This window comes from Martes martes, assembly GCF_963455335.1.
Source record: "Martes martes genome assembly, chromosome: 4".
Classification (NCBI taxonomy): Eukaryota; Metazoa; Chordata; class Mammalia; order Carnivora; family Mustelidae; genus Martes; species Martes martes.
The window spans coordinates 80,124,723-80,147,816 of record NC_137891.1 but is presented as its reverse complement, the minus strand read 5'-3'; the positions used below and the strand labels follow the sequence as shown (position 1 = coordinate 80,147,816).

Here is a 23,094-nt window from a genome sequence, read left to right as displayed (position 1 = left end):
ATATATATACCACTTCTTCTTTATCCATTCATCTGTTGATGGACAGCTAGGTTCTTTCCATAGTTTGACTATTGTGGACATTGCTGCTATAAACATTCAGGTTCACATACCTCTTTGGATCCCTACATTTGTATCTTTACGGTAAATACCCAGTAGTGCAATTGATGGGTCAAAACATAGCTCTATTTTCAAGTTTTTGAGGAAACTCCATACTGTTTCCAGAGTGGCTACTCCAGCTTGTATTCCCACCAACAGTGTGGGAGGGTTCCCCTTTCTCCGCATCCTCTCCAACATCGTTGTTTCCTGACTTGTTAATTTTAACCATTCTGACTGGTGTGAGGTGGTATCTCGTAGTTTTGAATTGTATTTCCCTGATGCCAAGTGATGTTGAGCACATTTTCATGTGTCTGTTGGCCATCTGGATGTCTTCTTTGCAGAAATGTCTATTCATGTCCTCTGCCCATTTCTTGACTGGATTCTTTGTTCTTTGGTTGTTGAGTTTGATAAGTTCTTTAGAAATTTTGGATACTAGCCCTTTATCTGATATGCCATTTGCGAATATCTTTTCCCACTCTGTCAGTTGTCTTTTGGTTTTGTTGACTGTTTCCTTTGCTGTGCAAAAGCTTTTGATCTTGATGAAGTTCCAATAGTTCATTTTTGCCCTTGCTTCCCTTGCGTTTGGCAATGTTTCTAGAAAGAAGTTGCTGCAGCTAAGGTTGAAGAGGTTGCTGCCTGTGTTCTCCTCAAGGATTTGGATGGATTTCTGTTTCACATTGAAGTCTTTCATCCCTTTTGAGTCTATTTTTGTGTGTGGTGTAAGGAAATGGTCCAGTTTCATTCTTTAGCATGTGGCTGTCCAATTTTCCCCACACCATTTGTTGAAGAGACTGTCTTTTTTCCATTGGACATTCTTTCCTGCTTTGTCAAAGATTAGTTGACCATAGAGTTGAGGGTCTATTTCTGGGCTCTCTGTTCTGTTCCATTGATCTGTGTGTCTGTTTTTGTGCCAGTACCATACTGTCTTGATGATCACAGATTTGTAATAGAGCTTGAAGTCTGGAATTGTGATGCCACCAACTTTGGCTTTCTTTTTCAACATTCCTCTGGCTCTTCGGGATCTTTTCTGGTTCCATATACATTTTAGGATTTTTTGTTCCATTTCTTTGAAAAAAATTGATGGTATTTTGATAGGGATTGCATTAAATGCATAGATTGCTCTAGGTAGCATGACATTTTCACAACATTTGTTCTTCCAATCATGAGTATTTCACAGTTTTTTTTTTTAAATGAAGTTCTCATTTTAGTATATTTTCCCCACCTTTCCAATAACATGACAACCACAAAATAAAAGGAAGGAGAAGGAAGATTTTTCTTCTTTAATATGTGTTCTCTCTTGATGCATGTATTTAACAAAAGTTAGGTTCATTGTGTCAGTTGTATACCAGCTACTCTATTAAGGGTAAGGGATGTACTGATGAGCTAATCAGACCAACTGCTTGTAGATTTGAAGCTTTCTTTACAGTGAAGAGAAAATAGTATGATCACAGACTGAAGTTTTGTCTGGGAAGGAAATGAACAAGGTATTGACAAACAGATTACCTCAAAAAGGCCTTTTAATAGTTTGAAGGGAAAGGGCTCTTTGAGGCGTTGATATTTCTAGTGAAACCTAGATAATAAAAAGGGACCAACTATGAAATGAGTTGGAAGAATTTCAATCATGCAATATATAAGACCTACATCTATTCAGATTGCTGTCTAGAAACCCCACAGAATTCACACTTATCCTCTTTTTCCTGTGTACCTTTTATGTATAGGAAATCTAGAATTTCCTGTTTCCCACTGACCTCTCTGACAAATTTGCTAACAGTTTTATTCTTCTCGGATACCAGGAGACAAGTTGTAGCATGCATTCTGGTACACCAACTGGCTCATGGATATGGAAATAATGAATATGTCTCCCCTTACCTCATGACACCTGAAGAAACAGCTGTCTTTAGCACTTCTTGTCCAGCTGTACTTAACTTTATCAGCAAGGACCCTCCATGTTCCCTTTGTGCTGACCAGGAAAATATTCTGGTGTGACATTCCCATATCAGCCAGTATTTCAATATAACAGGACTCTGGGAAGGAGGATGGTGTAAAAGATAAGCTTGTTTTTGTTGTTGTTGTTGAGTGTGGATCTGTGGAGAGGGCTGTATAACATACTGAGGGGGCAGGGTTGGATGGAAGAATTAAGCAGCATGAAAAAAAATATTTCCACTTAAAAGGTTTTATATAAATGAATAAATTAATGAATAATTTTGTCTCTGAAAGGGTTTAAGCACTCAGTCAAAAATTCTCCCTGCCCCTCCTAGTTCTATGCTATTCTTCCACTACTCACTACCCTTTTGCTCCGAATATAGGAGCAAAACATGCTAAAACTGTTGCAGAAAAAATAAAATAAAATAAAATAAAAGGAAGAAACACAGGGAAATCATAGAAGCAGATGGAGAGGGAGGAGGTTTTCCAGACATGGTATAACCTAGTACCAGGAGTCTGTGCAATATATCACTCATATCAATGAGAAAATTGTTATGACATTTACTGTGACATGTTTTTTCAAATGTGGTGTATTTTATGACTTATGTGTAAGATCAAGTAAATTTTTAATTTTAAAACTAAATATAAAGGTTTGTTTTTGTTTTTGTTTTTGTTTTGTTTGTTTGTTCCCCTCCCCACCCCCCATAGAAGACAATAGACAGATCCAGAAGGCAGTCTTTGTCTTTGGAAAGTTGTCACCTCTACTTCCATATTCTCCCCAAATCATCTCTATTATTGCCACTTGTGTTCAGGGGCCTTCCTACCTCAGAATTTGCCATATTCTACTGTTCTACTGGAAAAAAACTCTACTAAACAAAATTTAACTAATAGGAAACTCTACTAAACAAAATTTAACTAATAGTAAAAAAAAAAAAACAAAAAAAACCCCTTACTATTTATAAGCAATTTTCATTAGTATCATTTTCACAGTAATTCTTTAAAGTAGGATAGTCAAGTATCACTACTTTTAATTTACAAAGAATGTACTAGTCTCTAATTAATTAAGAATCTTACCCAAGGTCATGTGGCTTAAGTTTGGGTTACATTTCAATACTTATGGCTCTAAGATCAGCACTTGTTTTTATTTCAGTACGTTGCCCAAAAAATGCACTACCTTTCCTGAGATAAATGCATTATAATTGGGGAAAAGATCTTAATATCTTACCGGTAATGGAAATTAGATCAGTATATGGGGAAGAGGGCACCAAAAAGAGGTGATCAGGGAGAGGAGTTTCTGATCCATAAGATCCTCCTCATCTCATTCCATGTTGGCAACTATTGATTATACCATTGTGTGTAGTATGCATGCATATATATATGTGCGTGTGTGTGTGTGTGTGTGTATGTGTGTGTGTATGCATATATATGTGATATATATGTGTGTGTGTATATAACAGAATAAAAAAATGGAAACAAAAATTCCATATATTTTTAAAGTTTTATTGTGGCATCATGCAAGCTCACTTTTCCAATAGAATTCTGCATGCATTTTATAGAGAACTTATCACTGCATCTTGGCTTACTTTCTATCCTGATTGGAAAGCTCTTGAGGCAAAGAACACCTGCTTCTGTCACTCTTCACTAGCACCTTATTCCTAAAAACATCAAAATCTGTTAAATAACCACAGACAATCCCACTCTCCATACACATCTCACCAACACCATCCCATCTCAGTCTACTTCAGAGCTGGCTACTAGGAACCTACCGTTGTATTCATTATAGCAATATATAAATCGCATGTTATAAAACATAGTGGTGTCCACTCATCTTTTTCATCATTAATATTCTTAACATAGTTGCCATGTTTATCAGAGTCTTAAAAACAAAATATTGTCATAAGAAATAGGATTGCTGAAGAGTTCTTAAACTAAGTTCTTTTTTAGAGCTGTGAAACTTTTACTGGTAACATGTTCAGATTCAGAATTCTCCAAATTGGCCTTAATGAATTTCTGTGAGAATTACCAATTCACATAGCTTATCAAACCTGTTCTGACTCTTCCTAGTATATTGTGTTAACTTTTGTTTGTTTTAATACTTGTATACATTTACTGAATACTATTTTCCAGGTACCATGATAAGTGTGTTAAGTGCACGCTTTGTTTTGCTACTGATTTACCTTTTTTGTTGTTGTTGAAGTGGAGTTGACATACAATATTATATTACTTTTAGGTGTACAACATAGTGATTCAACATTCATGTACATTAGTGAGTGATTACCATGATAAATCTAACTGCCATCTGTCACCATAGTTATTATGATATTAATTTTGTGTCATTGCCTCTTAACTGACAAATCTTTCAGCCAGTCATTATTAGATTCATCAACTATGTTATTTTTCTTTAGAATTTCCCAATTACAGCCAAGTAATTCTGCATATTCCCCAAAGTTTCCAAACCTCCTTCATGTGTCTATAATATGCCTTCTTTAGCCAGAATAAGTTTGTTGTTGTTCTTTATTTAAAATAACGAGCTTTTAAAGTCTGTTTTACCCCTTGAAAACCCATCTAGTTGAAATAGTAAATTTCTGTTTTACACTGTAATACATATGAAATATTTTAAGATTTTAATTATAATTTGAGAATGTAAAAGCCTTAATTTTTTAGCTTAGCAAGATAAAAATAAAATTTCTTATGCAAAACCATGTAGTAAGTTAATGTCAGTACCTGAGCTACATAAGTTGCTATATTTAGCATTTTCCCCTCCAGCCTTTTACAAGCTCTTTAGTTTTAACATGGTTAATCTCATCTAATTTCATGTCTTTATGTTCTTCCTTACCATTATAATGTTTGTATTTTTCTATGTAAATATGTGATTCTGGTGAATAGTATTTTAAGCAAAATGTTCACAATTTCCATTTTCGATATTTATTTATAATATATTTAACAGTTTATTTTGTTTTTCATATATCCTATTCCTTAGTTAATTTTTATAAATGGAATTTCTGGATCAAATAATATGAATATTTTAAGGCTTAAATATATTAAAATTATGATCCTAAAGAATTCACATTGTTGCTAGCAATTTTATGCAAATATTTGTTACAACATAACCTTGCTAGCTTTAGTTCTTAAATTTTCAGTGCTCTTTACTAAATGTTTGGCAAAGTTAAGTCATTTTAATATTATTACACTCTAGTGAAATTGAACATGCTCTTATATTTATTAAAAATAAGTATTGTTTTGCCATTTTTAATGGCTTCTGCATAATATTATTTGCCTTTTTATTATATGTTTAGAATTTTCTTTATACTATACCATATCTTCTATATGCCACTAAGTTTATTGCATTTCATTTTGGTAAATATACATTACTTGTACATATGAGTATATAATTTTTTGTTACTCCTATGTCTAGAACTCCCTCTTTTCAAAGTTATTCAGTATTCACTTACATTATGTCATTTTCCTACAATTTGGCTTATTTAAAATTATTTCACTTTTCAAAACATAAGGAATTTTATTTAGAGGAAGTTGTGAGTTAAATGTTTAACTTATTTTTTTTCCAGAAAGTTAATTGTCCCACGTGGTTTTATTGTTAGAAGATTCTGTACAGTAACAGAACTAAAGAAACATTTAAGACAATATATAGTATTGGATATTGCTTCTTTATAAGTTGTATAGTCTCATAGTAAAAATTAAGACAAAAGCATTTACCTGTTCAGAAATTAATGTCTTTGGGATGGTGACAATGTCTTTTTTATCTAAATCTATCAAAGTGCTTACTATATAGTAGTCATTGCAAAAATGTTTGGTGAATAAGTAAAGGCTCAGCAAGACTCTGTATAAATGCATTATGTGTCCTTATTATTGATAATTTTCTTATCCTTATTTTTAAGGAATTTGTGATTTTGCAATTTCATTATACCTTTTAAAGTGTGAACCTTTTAATTAGCATTTGCCTTGAGTGGATTTTGGAGATACTTTGTTTCCAGAGTGATTTTTTTTTAAGTTTTATTTCTATTGTGTTAAAATAATATAAAGTTTCCCATTTTAGCCATTTTTAAGTGTACGATTTGGTGGCATTAATTGATTAACACTGTTTCTGAAACTTGTCATCACCCCAGGCAGAAACTCTGTTATCATTAAGCAATAACTGTCATTTTCTCTTCATTACAGAATAGATTTAAAAAATATGATGCAAAAACATGCTGTCTGCAAGAGGCTAACTTTAGATCTAAAGACTCAAGTGGGTTAAAATAAAAACAATGTAAGGAAGTAATCCATACAAATAGTAACCAGAAGAGAGCCAGGGGCTAAACCAGTTTAAGAATAGATTTTGTCAGGGCACCTGGGTGGCTCAGTCAGTTAAGAGTCTGACTCTTGATTTTGGCTCAGGTCATGATTTTGGGGTCATGATCTTAGGGTCCTGAGCTGGAGCCCAACATCAGGCTACATACTCACTGAGGTCTACTTCTCTCCCTCTGCTTCTCCCCCTACTCGCTCTGTCTCTTTGTCTCTGTCTCTCTCAAACAAATAAGTCTTTAAAAAAAGATTTTATGTTATTGTTATAGGAGACAAAGAAGAGTATTATATATTGATAAAAGGATTAATTCAAAAAGAAAATTTAACAATTATAAACATAGACAGCAAACATCAGGGCCCCAAAATATTTTAAACATTGAGAGAATTAGAGTATTATGACTTTGTTAAATTAACATTTGTTAAGTAAAGCACAGGGTGCCAGATGGTGAGCCACAGTTCTGAAACAGACCATAAGAAAACTGAAATATAGGAGTTTATTACTAGCAGGTCCTGGAGGAAGGGCATGGCATGACTTGAGGAGCAACATGGGTGGTTGAAGCAGTGAGCAGTACAGACAGTGAGACAGGATCTGGAATGCATGCCTTTTTAAGGGTCTAAGGGTAGAGTGCTTGGGGTTCCTGAGCTAAGCTGAACTGGTCAATTCATACCCAAAGAGCAAGGTTTTAGTAAGCTGCATGGGGGGCTTATCTAAGTTGTACACAAAGCATACAGACCCTGGGAGACAAGGGATTCTATTCTATTGATCAGAAGGGCTGTTGGGGAGTTATATCAGGAACTTATATGTTTGTGACTCTGTGACTCCTATCTAGGGCATGCACTTGCACAAGGGGGCTAATGTGGATTTAAGGTCCTACAGGCCACTTGGTCAAACTGAATGGATGCTGAGGCAGCAAAACAGTGGTTTTGCTAAACTTTGGACATGGAAGGAGACATAGACAACTCTATTTAATAATACTTGGAAGTTTTGATACTCCACCTTCAATAATGGAATGAACAACCAGACAGAAGACCAATAAAGAAATATAGAACCTGAACAAAACTGTAACTAACTATATCTAACAGACACACACAGAATACTCCACTCAACTGGAACAGAATATACTTTTTTTTTAAAATTATTTAATTTTTTATTTGACAGAGAGAGAAATCACAAGTAGGCAGAGGCAGGCAGATAGGAAGGGAGAAGCAGGCTCCCCGCTGAGCAGAGAGCCCGATGTGGGGCTCGATCCCAGGACCCCGGGATCATGACCTGAGCCGAAGGCAGAGGCTTAACCCACTGAGCCACCCAGGTGACCCCAGAATATACATTTTTTTCAAGTGCACATAGAACACGCTTCAGAGGGCACCTGGGTGGCTCAGTGGGTAAAGCTGCTGCCTTTGGCTCAGGTCATGATCTCAGGGTCCTGGGATCGAGTCCCACATCGGGCTCTCTGCTCAGCGGGGAGCCTGCTTCCCTCTCTCTCTCTCTCTATCTGCCTCTCTGCCTACTTGTGATCTCTGTCAAATAAAGAAAAAAAAAAAAGAAGAATACGCTTCAGAATAGACCATATATGAGAATATAAAACAAGTAGTAACAAATTTTAAAAGGTTGAAAACATGCAGGAATATTATTAAATACTTTAATAATAGAATAATAAGAAATATAATTCATATATAAAGTCATTTTTCCCAAATAGTTTTATATTTCAATGAATTATTGAATCATGTTAAGGCCACCTAATGAAATTTAATAAACACATACAACACACTCCACTATAATAACATATTTTAAGTGGAAACCTCTCAGAAATACACACTGAGATTATTGTCAAATATGACAGGGTCTTATCTCATTTCTAAAAATCTTTAGCCAACCTAGTTATAAGAAATATATCAGATAAATTCCAGTAGAGGGCATTCTACAAAATCTTGAGCCAGAGCCAGTACTCCTCAAATTGTCAAGGACAGTCTGACAAGGATCTGAGAAACTGTCACAGACAAGTAGAGCTGAAAACAAAATGAGTAAATGTAATGTGGTATCCTAGGTGGAGTCTTAGATAAAAGTCATTAAGTTGAAACAAAGAAAAACTGCATAAATGATGGCCTCTAGTTAATAATAATGTGCCAATATTGTTTCATTAATTGTGACAATGTACCATATTATGTGAGATATTAAAATAGAATAAATTGTGTGATAAGAATTCTCTATACCAGGTCCTATTTTTTCTCTCCAACAAAAAAAATGCATACTTCTCACTTGCAAAAAATCTTTGGGCTTGTCATTGGGATTCCATGTCACTATATATTCAAACAATAAGTTCGTGGTCATATTGTAACTAACATTTGGTTCTTACATAGATTTCATACTATCTAAACTTGCCTCTGTGATATTGGAAGATGGCCTTTAGTCAAATAATTCTATTGACTGGAATATTATAGATTGATGGGTTAGTTCTCTAAAATGCTTATTTTAGTAGTCTTGTGAGGATACCATATAAATTTTTGTTGTAACTATTTGCTAAGGCTCATCTTTTATCTTGACAAAGCTACAGATTATTAGTTTAAGCTTTAAGAGAAAGTACTATAGAATATCTATAGAATTATCAATTCAAAAATCACCTTACCACTTCTATTAATAGAAAAAAGAAACAAATAACAAATATTATTGCTCTTTCAGTAGCATAGACATATCCTTTAATTGAGCTTGCTTTTATTTCGTGATAATATAAAGCAGGATACTCAAATTGATTTATTGCACTTATTTTTTTAAATAATTAATTCATGGGCACTAAAGTTATTTCTGGAAACTAAAAGACATGTTGAATAGTAAGTTATGGCCTTTGATAAATATATTTTAATTTACTTTTTAATCTTATGATATAGTACTAATTTAATATGGTTAACTTTTACCACTTAAAAGAGGACTATTTCTTGGTTTGAATGTAGATATTAATTGTGCTGACTTGTATATGTTTCTCTTTTTTTTCCCCTTTAGGCTATACTTTGGAGATATAAATTTTCTCAGCTTAAAGGTTCTTCAGATGATGGCAAGAGCAAAATCAAATTTTTGTTTCAGAATCCAGATACTAAGCAGATTGAAGCAAAGGTAAATACAGATTCATCATATAAACCATCATCATATAAGCTGACTATATTAATGCCATTAAGATGCCAGGGAGAATATTTAGGAGAACCAAAAGAGCAAAAACCCACATTATCTATTTATTTTGGGACATCTCTCATGGCCAAAAGAATAAAATCACTTTGAGATTTTAGTGGCAAAATTTCACCGGAAGGCGTAACTCAAAATAAGTTAGAGCTAACTGCATTTTCTTAATTTCTTACAAACTGCATTTGTGTCACACTAAAGTAACATTCTAGGAACCAAAATAGTCACTTTCTTTGTAGTTTCACATTTCAAATAATAATTTAAATAAAAAATTCTGATTATATTTTACCATTTTCTATTCCGTCTTTGAATATGAATACAAATACCCAAAGAAAAATAGTTTTAAAATTAATTCACATTTTCCTCATATTATTATGTGTTAATAAAATGAATAAGTGATTTCTTGCTTTGTGATGCAAATTTTCAGTATTTTGAAATATATTAACTATGTTGTTTTATACTCATCAGAAAGATTCACTACATTTATTTTTATTAACACATATATTTGTATATATTCAGAATTTAAATGATTTCAATTACTCTACAGAAAAATTCACAATAATAATGTTTGGGGTAGAATAAATTGTAAATATATTATTCCAATGTGGAGGAAAGGATAAATAACAAACCTAGAATGAAAAACTAATGGTATGGAAATGAAAACCCATATATAATTTTTCAACTATAGATTAAAATTAGCATAATTTTGTTACATTCCTGCACCTATTAAATTCAGGTGAGGAGGTCAGTCTGACAGTCAAAACCTTCCAAAGAATGACCCTCTCTGACATCTTAGTACACATCTTCTGTAACACTGCTCTATACCCACATCAGGTCCTCTCATTCTTATTTTAACAATAACTTCTTTCTTACCTTATATATCTGCTCATGCTTGTCCCTTAACTTTTCTCCGTGGCTTTTGTTTGAATTTCTCTGTGGATACTCTCTGTCTTGTGTTTATCTTTGGAGTTGCCTAACTACTCTGCCTAGTCTGTAGATTATTTAAAGTGGTAACTGTGGATACAGCCCCTTTCTGGGGGCTCTTTTCCTGCTACATTTCTCTAAAGCATTGGTGTTACACCTTATATTTACATTACGTTACGTTATGTTATATATGTTACACCTTATATATGTTACGCCTTCTATTTGTCTCCTGTCAGTTTAGGCAAATACCATCAAAACTTCACCCACTCCCTTTATTTAAAATTGCTGCATAATTTTCAATTCTACGTTTCCATCATTGCATCTTCCCTAAATATAGATGTATCTATGGAGCTGCCTTCTTCCTATCTCTTGCTACAGCTCCTCTTTTCCCCTCTGACTAGGATTAGTTGATCATTTCCTTTGTGCCAGACACTCACACTGCTCTTTAAATCAGTTCTTAGTATTACCATCAAAAAATGCATCACCCTATTCTAATAATGGTGAACGATGTTAATATTTTCAGTTCCATATTCTGGCTAATACGGAAACTCAACCACTAACTATTGATAGCAGTATAACATTTGATATATCACTTCTCTTCTCATTGTTTTAAGTGCTAATAATTCACAGTTGACAGCAAAATGAGTTGAAACAAAAAGAGAAACGCAAAGCAATGACTAACTATAATGTCTGTACTTTAGTTCTATGTAGCATATATATATTTTTTAAGATTTTATTTATTTATTTGACAGAGATCACAAGTAGGCAGAGAGGCAGGCAGGGAGAGAGGAGGAAGCAGGCTCCCCGCTGAGCAGAGAGCCCGACATGGGGCTCAATCCCAGGACCCTGGGATCATGACCTGAGCTGAAGGCAAAGGCTTTAACCCACTGAGCCACCCAGGCGCCCCGCATATGTTTTTTATACAGCTAATTTTACTTACTTAATAACTTTATTACCCCCACAGCTTCTAAATATTACTCATTCTTCTTATAGTGTTTTAGGCAATATTTAATAAATTCATTCATTAAGAGCTAGTTTCAGAAAATTCATTGAATGGCTTTCTTAAACTTTTAGACCATAATTTTTGGATGGGAGAAAGACAGACAAAAATAACAAAATATGACCACTGGTAATTATATAACTATAATGTGTGTGTGTGTGTGTGTGTGTATATATATATATATGCACGTTTTGGTTATATAATATATATTACATATATAATATATATATACACACACGTTATGGTTATATAATATATATTATATATATACACGTTATGGTTATATTATATATATATATACACACGTTATGGTTATATTATATTATATATATATATATACACACACACACACACGTTATGGTTATATAATTCACCAATGGTCATATTTTGTTATTTTTGTATATTTTTGTATATATATAATATAATATATATATAATTTTGTATATATTATATAACTGTATAAAATATATAAATTATATAACTATAACTTCTTTAAAGACACCACCTCCTTCTATAGAAAGAAGGATAATAATACCTGTAAGGGTAACATTGAAAATACCAAGTTAAATATGCAGACTAACACAGATGAAACTAACTAATTGGCTCTATGGGATTGTTTGGCCTTACTGGTATGTATCACCTCTGCTGACATAAAAATTGTTTAAGAATTGGGGCACCTGGGTGGCTCAGTGGGTTAAGCCTCTGCCTTTGGCTCAGGTCATGATCTCAGGGTCCTGAGATCGAGTCCCGCATCGGGCTCTCTGCTCAACAGGGAGCCTGCTTCCCCCTCTCTCTGCCTGCCTCTCTGCCTACTTGTGATCTCTCTCTGTCAAATAAATAAACTCTTTAAAAAAATTGTTTAAGAATTAAAACTAGGGGCACCTGGGTGACTCAGTGGGTTAAAGCCTCTGCCTTTGGCTCAGGTCATGATCCCAGGGTCCTGGGATCGAGCCCCGTATCAGGCTGTCTGCTCAGCAGGGAGCCTGCTTCCTCCTTTCTCTCTGCCTGCTTCCCTGCCTAATTGTGATCTCTGTCTGTCAAATAAATAAATAAATCTTTAAAATAATTTAAAAAAATATTTAAAACTAACACAATTGTTATTTATAATTGTAACCCGTGAATAATAATAAAAAGTACCATCACAGGAGAACATCAAGGAAAATGCTGGCAGGTGTCACATTATTGGACTTATTGGACTTTTGTATGATAAGGATGGCTTATAATTGAAATTTATGTCATTTGAGGATTCAACATTTCCTCTCTTAGAATATATTTTTTTAAATTAAGGGAATAGGCAACGTGATATAGTGGAAAGAAAATTAGAATCAAGTAGCCTTGAGTTAAAAATCTCCTTTTTACCATTTTCTATCTGTACTACCTAGAGCAATCTATCACCAAATTACAAATTGCTACTCTTCAAGGAAAGTATAGAAATAAATATCCTCAGGGCCTGGCACATAGAAGACAGTAAAAACAAAAAACAAAACCAAAAAAACAAAAACAAAAACACTGATGAATGATTTTATCGTTCAAGGATCTAGCATAATGACTAAGGAAATATCCAAAAATAGCAGCTTTTATTATTGAGAGAAGTTAGTAAAGGTGATTAACATATATAAACTCAGAGTCCTTCCCACATTTAAAAAATTCAAGTTTATAACCATAACCCAAGTTAGTATAATTTATTAAATGCCTGGGGTATTTTCTGTATCTTACTAATTTTATTAATTTTTAAAATTTCAGTGTAGAAAATTTGCCCTGAGTCTGTGTCTCCAAAACAGGGACAGAAACATCTCTGTATATTGTATAACTCTTCTAAATTTATGTATATCATAACATTGGTAACCATCCTGGATGGAAGTTGTTCACTAGCATGCTTCCTCCACTGGATCAAGAACTTTTAAACACAAAGAATATATCTTATAACATCATATCCCTAAGGCCTGCCCTGATGCTTGCCTGGGAGCAAGAAATAATAATTTCTTAAATTACACTAGATCATTATTTTACAGTTGAGGATGGTAAACACTTTTCTCAACATTTTATTATGAAAAATTTCAAGCATACAGCATACTTTAAATAATTTACAGTAAAGGCCCTCTATACACTAAATTCTATGATTAACATTTCACTGTACTTCTTTATCATATATCTATGTACCCATCCCTTTATCTGTTCATTAATCCATTGTATCTTGACACATTTTGAAGTAAATCACGGACATCAGCATTATATTAAGCAGTTTTCAAAATGTATTTGTGGAATATTGTCTTTGTCCCTCTAATTTCAAATCCTCACCCATTGTTTTATTGGATAGTTCCTCAATTTATAGTTTTCTTTGATAGTTAACAACTATATAATTTAAATTGCATAATCTAAATAACAAAAATAAATAAATGAATAAATAAAACTCTACCAGAAAATAATTTTAGTAAACAACAAAAATACCCAGCAAGTTAAAGCATTATATTTTAGGGGCACATGAGTGGCTCAGTCGTTAAGCAGCTGCCTTTGGCTTGGGTCATGATCCCAGGGTCCTGGGATGGAGCCCCACATTGAGCCCCACATCGAGCCCCACATTGGACTCCCTGCTCTGTGGGAAGCCTGCTTCTCCTTCTCCCACTCCCCCTGTTTGTGTTCCCTCTCTTAATGGGTCAAATAAATTTAAAAAATCTTTAAAAAAGCATTATATTTTAGTCCATGGATTTTTTTTTAATTTCATTTACAAAAGTAAGTTGTACATACACAATTTTTGACAGAAGAAATGAGAAACAGTTTCAAAAATAATCAATGACATAAAATTCCACATTACTTGAAGAAAATTTCATCTTACCTAGAAAGATCAGCTTTCTCATGACTTAGATTAACATAAAATAGATCAAAGTGACAATTTCTACTCACAGTATTTTGATAAATATTTTGAAACTATGCGTCATGAAGTCTCCATGTACTTCCATAAGTACATTGTAAAACTTTTGTGATTTTGGACAACTTGTGAATATTTTCTTATAATCATTAAGGTTCTATAAAAAGTTTATTTTTAGGTTAAACATAAAGGACACATTGGTAAATAATGATGTGAAGAAAATAATTTATTACGTCACTTGTCCTAGGCTTAACTAGATAAAGCAAAACTAAACAAATATCAGTTATTGAAATTTGTTAAATCTTATAATTCAATTTATCTTTATGTGCCATTTATTGCTTATCTAATTTTTATACAGATCATTACCCTGTAATAGTAAGAATATGAGCTTAATAGTTAAAGAGTTCTGGAGACACCTGGGTGGCTCAATTGGTTAAGCATCTGCTTTTGGCTCAGGTCATGATCCCAGAGTCCTGGGATCAGCCCTGCATCAGGCTCTGAGCAGGGATCCTACTTCTTCCTCTCACTCTCCCTCTGGGTTCCATCATTTCAAATTCCATCTGTTATCTCAAATAAATAAATAAAATCTCAAAAAAAGTAGTTAAAGAACTCTGGCTTCCATATATAAATATGATGCCTGTTATGTAGGATGAGTTATCTAAGCTCAGACTAAGCATCCTCCAGCATAAGATGGAGAGTATTATAGTCCATGTCTTTTGTGAGGATAAGAGCACATGTGCTCTTCTCAGAAGACTTGAGAATACCAACATACTTCTGTTAGGTGTTCAAAAATATCCTAGAATTGGCAGAAAGTTATAGGTAAAGAAAAAGAAGAAAAGGAGTTTTTGTCATCAGCATAAAAGTAAAAAGATGCACAGAAGAGCCCATAACCCAAAAAAGATAAATGACCACTAAAAAGATTCAATTGAGGGACACCTGGGTGGCTCAGTCAGTTAAGCATCTGCCTTTGGCTCAGGTCATGGTGGTGGGGTCCTGGTATTGAGTCCCGCATTGGGCTCCCTGCTCAGTGGGGAAGCCTGTTTCTCCCTCTCCCTCTGCCTGTCGATCTGCTTACTTGTGCACTCACGCTCTCTCTCTCTGTCAAATAAATAAATAAAATCTTTAAAAAAAATGAATCAATTCAATGATTCTCACTCAGGTAGTTCTCCGTGTGAATGAGTGAGGAGTGAGAATGAGTAGTGGTTCAATTGTCAGGATAATTATTTGGAAACTCTCTTTGAGTTTATAGGCTAGTCAATCCCTCCTTTCCCATGAGTTTTTGTTGCAGTAGAGACAATAAGGGATTTATCTCATGCTGAAGCTGTGAGTGTGGATCAAGCTCTAAGTGCCCCAAAGATCTCTAGAAATGATGGAAGACCCTACTCCATAAGATAGACTTCCAGCTTATCCTCAGCCACAATGTCTCATCCTCAGCAATTACCAAAGACAATCTCCCTAAAGTAGAATATATATAGTAACCTTCTCAGAGTGCTTAGAAAGACTTGCAGCTAATTTTTAAAAACTAGCTCTTATGAAATAGAGTAATTAGTGATTTTATGAAACATGAAGACCACATTTGAAATAAAAACTCTAACAGAATAGAAACAGCAAAAGCTGGAAAATATAGCTGAGGGATTCTCTAAAAATGCAGCAGTATAAAATATGGAAAATATAAGATGAAAGATGATTCTGTGAATCCACTGCTGGAACAAATAGCATTCAAGATGAATAGAAAAGGGTAAATGAAGGAGAGAAAAATAGAAGATTTCCATTAAAAAAAAAATTGAATGTGTACTTCCACTTTCAGAGTGAAAGGAAAAACTGAGTTCTGATTAGTAAATAAATAAATAAATGAATAAATCACACCCCAAAACTTTCAAAATCCGACAAAATTTAAATCATCTAGAGGAGGGGTGACTTGTGGAATAGTGGCTAGAGGGCCTCAGTAAACTTGCCCTCCCTCAAAAACAGTGGAAATGCCTGCAAAGCTACTAAAATCAAACATCTATTTTCAAGTTTTCTAGAAATTAGCCAAAATGACAAAAATGGAAAATAACCAAAATCACAGAATGAACAGAAAATTGTCTCTGCAAGAGAAACTGCTTGGCCTCACTCAGTAACACCCAGACAGTGGCTTTATAGCCAAAAGCCAGTGGCATTGCAGAAATTTGAGAGGTCTGACCTCATCCAGAGCAGAGTCAGTAATTTGGTTTAATTTGAAGCTTCCTGAGAAGTCTCTATTCTTAGTGTGGTGGTTATGTGACTCAGAGCTTAGCTCAGCAAGGGGAGGGGAGAAAAGAAAAGAGGGGATCTACCCTAGGACATAGAGAGCAATAGCAAACTGCTGGCAACAATTTGACTATCTAAGCCTGAGATTTCAACTGAAACAAACAAAATTCTGGTCTGGAATTGAAAAGAAAGTCATAGAATAATAGGCAATGATTGTGAGTTTAGGAAAACTCTGATGTATTCTTGGAGATTTATATTGATATGTGCATGCCCAGGAAAGACCTGGGAAAGGAAAAGGCACCAATCACTTATTTTCACTGACCTAGGGACCACATATAGGCAGAAGATTAGAGTTAACTTTATCTTGTAAGTGTCCTGAAATGTGCCTTTATATGCAGATTTCCTTGATAAAGAATAACAGACTTAAAGGCAATGCATAAAATGAAATTGTCTGACTGATAGTTGGCTGGCCCAGATATGACCAATGGGCAGCTAGACTTAAAAATGTAAAACAAAAACAATACAATATAAAACAAAACAAAAAACCCTAAAACAAACTAACAGAGAACTTAGTATGAACACACTACAGGGAATACAAATTCTATAGAGTTAATGCAAGAAAGTGCCAAACAAACAAACAGCAATAAGAAAATCAGTAGATTTTCCTTGGGAAATCTTGGGATTAAACCTTGGGAAATTAGAAGAATCTGACCCCAAAGCTGTTAAAAGATATTATCTAAAATATATAATTTCCACCAAAAGCTATCACATGTGTAAAAAGCAGAAAAGTATATACATAAGCAAGATAAATACCAACCAACAGATTATGTCTTAAATGGGGTTCAGATTTTGGATTCAGTAGACAAAGACTTTAAGTTAGGTATAATTAATATGTTTAAATTACTAAAGAAAACAATGTCTAAAGAACTAAAGAAAAATATGACAATGATGTCTTACCAAACAGAAAGTAACAACAGAGACATTACATTAAAAAATAGAGTATCTATAGTTGAAATATTCATTAACTGAAATAAAACATTTACTAATGGGACTCAAAAAGAGTTGAGTTGGTAGAAGAAAGAATCAATAATCTTGAATATAGGACAATAGAGATTATCTAATCAGAGAGACAGAAAAATAACAAAGAATAGTGAGAAATGACCAGCATCTCAGAAACCTATGTCATGCTATCAAACACACCTGTATATGTATAATGGGAGTCCAAGAAGAAAAATAGAAAGGGACAGGAAACATATTAGAAGAAATAATAGTTGAAAACTCACAATGAATAAAAAATAATCTACATATTCAATAATTCAATGGACAAAATATGTGAAGGGGAGTAAGAGATACAAGCTTCCAGTTAGGGAATGAATAAGTCATGGGAATAAAAGATTTGGCCTAGGGAATACAGTCAATGATATTATGATAACATTGCATGGTGATGGATGGTAGCTACACTTGTGATGAGCATGCATAACATGCAGACTTGTTGAATCACTATGTGGTACACCTGAAACTAGTGTCACATTGTGTGTCAACAATCAGCTATATATTAAAAAAAAAAAAAACACAAACAAACAAAAAAACACACTCCAAGTAGAATAAAATAAAAAAGAACTGTATCTAGACTTATCATAGTCATAGTGATGATCAAAGGCAAAGAAAAAATCTTGAAAGCAGCAAAAGAAAATAACTTATCATATACATTGGGGTCATCAATATTACTAAGATGTAAATAAATAGTAATAATATTAACAGATGATTTGTTATTAGAAACCACAGAAGCTAATAGACAATGAGATAATATCTTCAAAGTATTGAAAAAAAAAGACTGTTAAAAGACAATTGTATGAAGCAATAATTATAAAAGTGTATTGACATACTTAAAATGTATAAATATGTAATTTGTATGACAAAAAGTACAAAGGAAGCAGGAATGAACAGAGCTTATGTGTTAGAGCAAAATTTCTTCTAAATAATAGAAATTGAGTTAATATTAATGAGAATGAAATTGATTTAAATTAAGATATTAGTACTAATCCCCACAGTAACCATTGATAAATAACATTATGTAATAAAAAAGCAAAAGTAATTTAAAATATGCATTAAAGAATTTCTATTTAACACACAAAAAAGCTGAAATCAAAGAATAGAGGAACAAAAACCTAATAAACATAAGAAAAAAATGAGTAAAATGGCAGATGAAAATCCTTCATTTACAGTGATTGCATTAGATGTAAAAAGCTTAAATACCTCAGTTAAAGGTAGAGATTGAAGAAAATGACTAAAAACATTGTTCAATTAAATGCTGTTTATAAGAGATAGAATTTAGATTTAGAAACAGATTGAAGGTAAAAAATGGAGATATATATAGATTACCGATCTATATATATCTCACATATATACATATACCATAGAAACATAATAAAACAGAACTAAAGTGGCTACACTAATATCAGATAAAATAGACTTCAAACAATAATTGTTAATTAAGAAAAAGGGCATTTTATAGTGATGAAAAAGTGATTTCGTCAGAAAAACATAGGAATTATAGATATACATGCACCTAATAATATTAGTTCAAATGCATGAAGCAAAAGCAGAATTGAAGGGAGATGTAGAAAACGAAACAATAATAATTAGAGACTTCAATGTCTCATTTATAATTACGGATGGAACAACTGGGAAGAAGATAAATGAATAAAGAGAAGACTTGAAAAAACAGAAGAAAACAGCTAGCTTGGGCAGACATCTATAGGACATTCCACCCAAAAACAGCAGAATACATATTTTTTCTCAAGTACGTATAGAATGTTTTTCAGGATAGGCCCAATGCTATGACATACAAAAGCCTCAATACATCAAAAGTATTGAAATCATATAAAATATATTTTCCATCAAGTATGAGATTAAACTAGAATAAACAAAAGAGAATTGGGGAACTTCATAAATGCAGTTGATTCTTGTTATTCATGATATTTATGTTCTATAAAGTCATCATGAACAGTAATTCAGCAAATACTGAAACAATGCCTCTAGGGGATATACAGGGTTGAGTTCCTTCAAGCCTCCGGCCACAGCATTTTCATCAACTGATTAACATATAACTTTTGTTTTACGTGTGTTTTTGTTTAAAGGCAACTTATTTAATATTACTGTTGAGTCCTTAACATTGAACTCATAGTCACCAGCTCTATAACTCATGCCCAGACAAAGCTTATCCAACACCTGTATTTAGCATATTATAGTGTTCTATTTTTTTTTTTATTTTTTAAGATTTTTAAAATTTGTTTATTTGAGAGAGAGAGAGAGAGAGAGCAGAGTGAGCAAGAGAGAGCACGAGTTGGGGGTGAGGGGCAGAGGGAGAAGGAGAAGTAGGCTCCTCACTGAGCAGGAGACCAGTGCAGGGCTGGGATCATGACCTGAGCCAAAGTCAGAGGCTTAACCATCTGAGCCACACAGGCGCCCCTAAAGATCTTGCACTTGAGCACCAAACAACATTTTAGCACTACGTTTTGCAGTCATTTTATTTTATTATTTTATTTTATTTTTTAAGATTTTATTTATTAATTTGACAGAGAGAGAGACAAGGAGGAAGGTAACACAAGCAGGGGGAGAGGGAGAGGGAGAGCAGGCTTCCCACTGAGCAGGTAGCCCGATATGGGGCTCCATCCCTGGGATCATAATGAGCTAAAGGAAGACACTTAAGTACTGAGCCACCCAGGTACCCCATCTTTGTGGTCATTTTAAAGAGCAAAGTCATGGATACAAAAATGTGAAAATCTTGACACTAAACAAACTGCAAAAAAAAGACATTTTCTTGTGTACATTTCACAGTCTGAGCTGAAACAAGGAGTCCAAGTGTTACCTTGTTTGACCTCTACTAGGAAAGTGCATGCTGTGTTACTAAAATTTTTCACTGCTTTGCATATATCCACAAATGACCATGAGAACACCATGGATAGTGATTTGGAAGTAAAAATAAATGCTAGCAAGTAGGTAAATTTGCAAATACAGAATCCACAGATAACGAGAATTGACTGTATGTGCTGGGAAAAGGAAAACTTTGAAACTATCAGTGAGTCTAAGGTTAAAGCATAAGAGTTATTAGTAAATATTTTGAGATAAATGAAAACAAAAGCAATCTATTAAAATTTATTAAATGCTGATAGATCAGTGATTGAAGTAAATTCATATCTATAAATATGTATATTAAGAAAGACTCAAATCAGCATCCTAGATTTTCATATAAGGAAACTAGGTAAAGAATACTAAATTATAGGGAGATGGAGAGGAGAAGGGAGTTGAGGGAAACTGGAAGGGGAGGTGAACCATCAGAAACTATGGACTCTGAAAACAACCTGAGGGTTTTGAAGGGGTGGGAGGTTGGGGGAGCCAGGTGGTGGGTATTAAGGAGGACACGTATTGCATGGAGCACTGGGTGTGGTGCAAAAACAATGAATTCTGTTACGCTGAAAAGGAAAAAAAGAAAAAAAGAATACTAAATTAAAATCAAAGGAAGCAGAACAAAGGGAGCAATAAAGATTAGAGCAGAAAAATATAAAATAGAAGATAAAAACAATAGATAATATGAACAAAATCAAAAGTTGATTCTTTGAAAGTTCAGCTAAATTGAAATCCCTTTGGGAAGTTTCATCAAGCAAAGAGAAGACACAGATTGCTAAAATCATGAATGAAAGAGAGGACATAATTCCTGATGAAATAGACTTTAAAAAGATAAAAAGGAAATAAAGGAACAACTTTATGCCAACCCCAGCTAGGTAACTTAGATGAAAGGATGAAATTTATAGAAAAACACATACTCCCGAATGTGACTCTAGGAGAAATAGTAAATTGATTAGACCTACTGAAAGTAGAGATTGAATTAATTGTTTGAGGACTTCATTAATACAAAATGATTTCACCAATGAAAAAAATACTAACCATATTATCATACAAAATATTGTATTATTTAATAGTATTAATATTATTAATACTTATACAAATTAAATCCATCAATCTTTTAAAAGAATTATGAACCATGACCAAGTGAGATTTACTACAAGAATTCGTGATTGGTTTATCAACCCCAGAATAATCAATGTGGTATACCATATTAATAGAATTTAAAACACATGTATTGTCTCAGTAAATACAGAATACAGAAATTTCATAAGCCCATCACCCTTTCATAATAAAAACACTCAGTGAAAGAAGAGAAGGGAAATTCTTCAATCTAATAAAGAACAGCTGTGTGCAACCCACAGAGAACATCATACTTAATAATAAGAATAAGTGTTTTTCTGCTAAGATCGGAACAAGACCAGGAAGTCTGCCTTGCCACTCCTACTCAACATTGTACCAGATGGTCTAGACAGGACAATCAGGCAATAAAAAGAAATAAAACTATCTCAATTCACACATGCTGATGTCGCATATTGAGAATAATAATGAATCCCCTGAATACCATTTTCACTAATAAATAATTTCAGCAATGTTGTAGTATACAAAATCAACATACAAATATCAATTATATTTGTATATATAAGCTATGAACAATTTCCAAAAGAAATTAAGAAAATAATTCTATTTACAATAACATTTAAATGAATGAAATAAGAAAATACCATCAAAAGAAGTGCAAACTTGTATACTGGAAATAAGTAACATTGTTATAAGAAATTTAAAAGATTTGCATAGAGTGAAAGATGTCCTATACTTATTATTTGAAAGGCAATATTGTGAAAAAAGCAATTTATTCCTAAATTGAACAACAGATTCAATAAAAACCCTTTCAAAAAAGCCAACGTTTTTTTATCATGGAAATTGACAACCTAATCTTAAAATCTTATGACAATGCAAGATAACCAGAACAACCAAAACAGTTGAGAAAGAATGAAATTGAACAACACATACTTCTTAATTTCAAAACTTATTACAGAGCTATGGTAAACAAGACAGTATATTGACAACTCTGGCATAAGGATAGACATAGTGCAATAAATATCAACAGTCCAAAACAACCTTCTCTCTTATAGTCAATTGATTTTGGAAAGTATGCCAAGGCAATGCAATGAAGAAAAAATAATCTTTGTGTGTGTGTGTGTGCATATATATATTTTCTATTTAATTAAAACTAAAAATTTTGCATCGAGAGACACTCAAAAGCAATAAACAATTCACAAAATGGGGGAAAATATTGTTTCTTGATTCTTTGTTACTCAAATTTAGGTTTTGTGTCTTCTAAAGTAAGAACACAAACTGGAAAAAAAATATTGACATTTTGCATTGAAAGCAATATGCTTATGGAAAATTACACTTGAAATCTCATAATATAGTGATTTTAATAAAAATCCAATTCTATTGATTTTTCACAAGACCACAGCCATAGATATTTCATAATTAACATTTCTGTTTATCTGAATTTTCCTGATTTTGCACAATGATGAGTGATAGGGTGTGTAAGCAGACACTGTGATACATTTTAGACAGGACATCTTTTTATACTTAGACTGAAGGTAATAAAGCATTGACTTTTTCAGTCAGATTTATTACTTTTTTAAAAATTTTTGTTTATTTATT

General features: G+C 33.2%; 1 protein-coding gene across 2 annotated transcripts in view; it reads left to right on the top strand.

Annotated features, from left to right (window-relative positions):
- The window catches only part of SNTG1 (syntrophin gamma 1), a gene marked incomplete at both ends in the record, with an annotated part of 354,349 nt that overhangs the window by 309,833 nt on the left and 21,422 nt on the right, over positions 1–23,094 (top strand). Inside the window, one exon of one of the 2 annotated variants that reach the window (XM_080802472.1) lies at positions 9,317–9,427. The exons of the other annotated variant lie outside the window; for it this stretch is intronic. Within the exon in view, the coding sequence (XP_080658598.1) occupies positions 9,317–9,427 (111 nt within the window). The remainder of the gene's footprint in view (positions 1–9,316; positions 9,428–23,094) is intronic. 2 annotated transcript variants of the gene reach the window in all.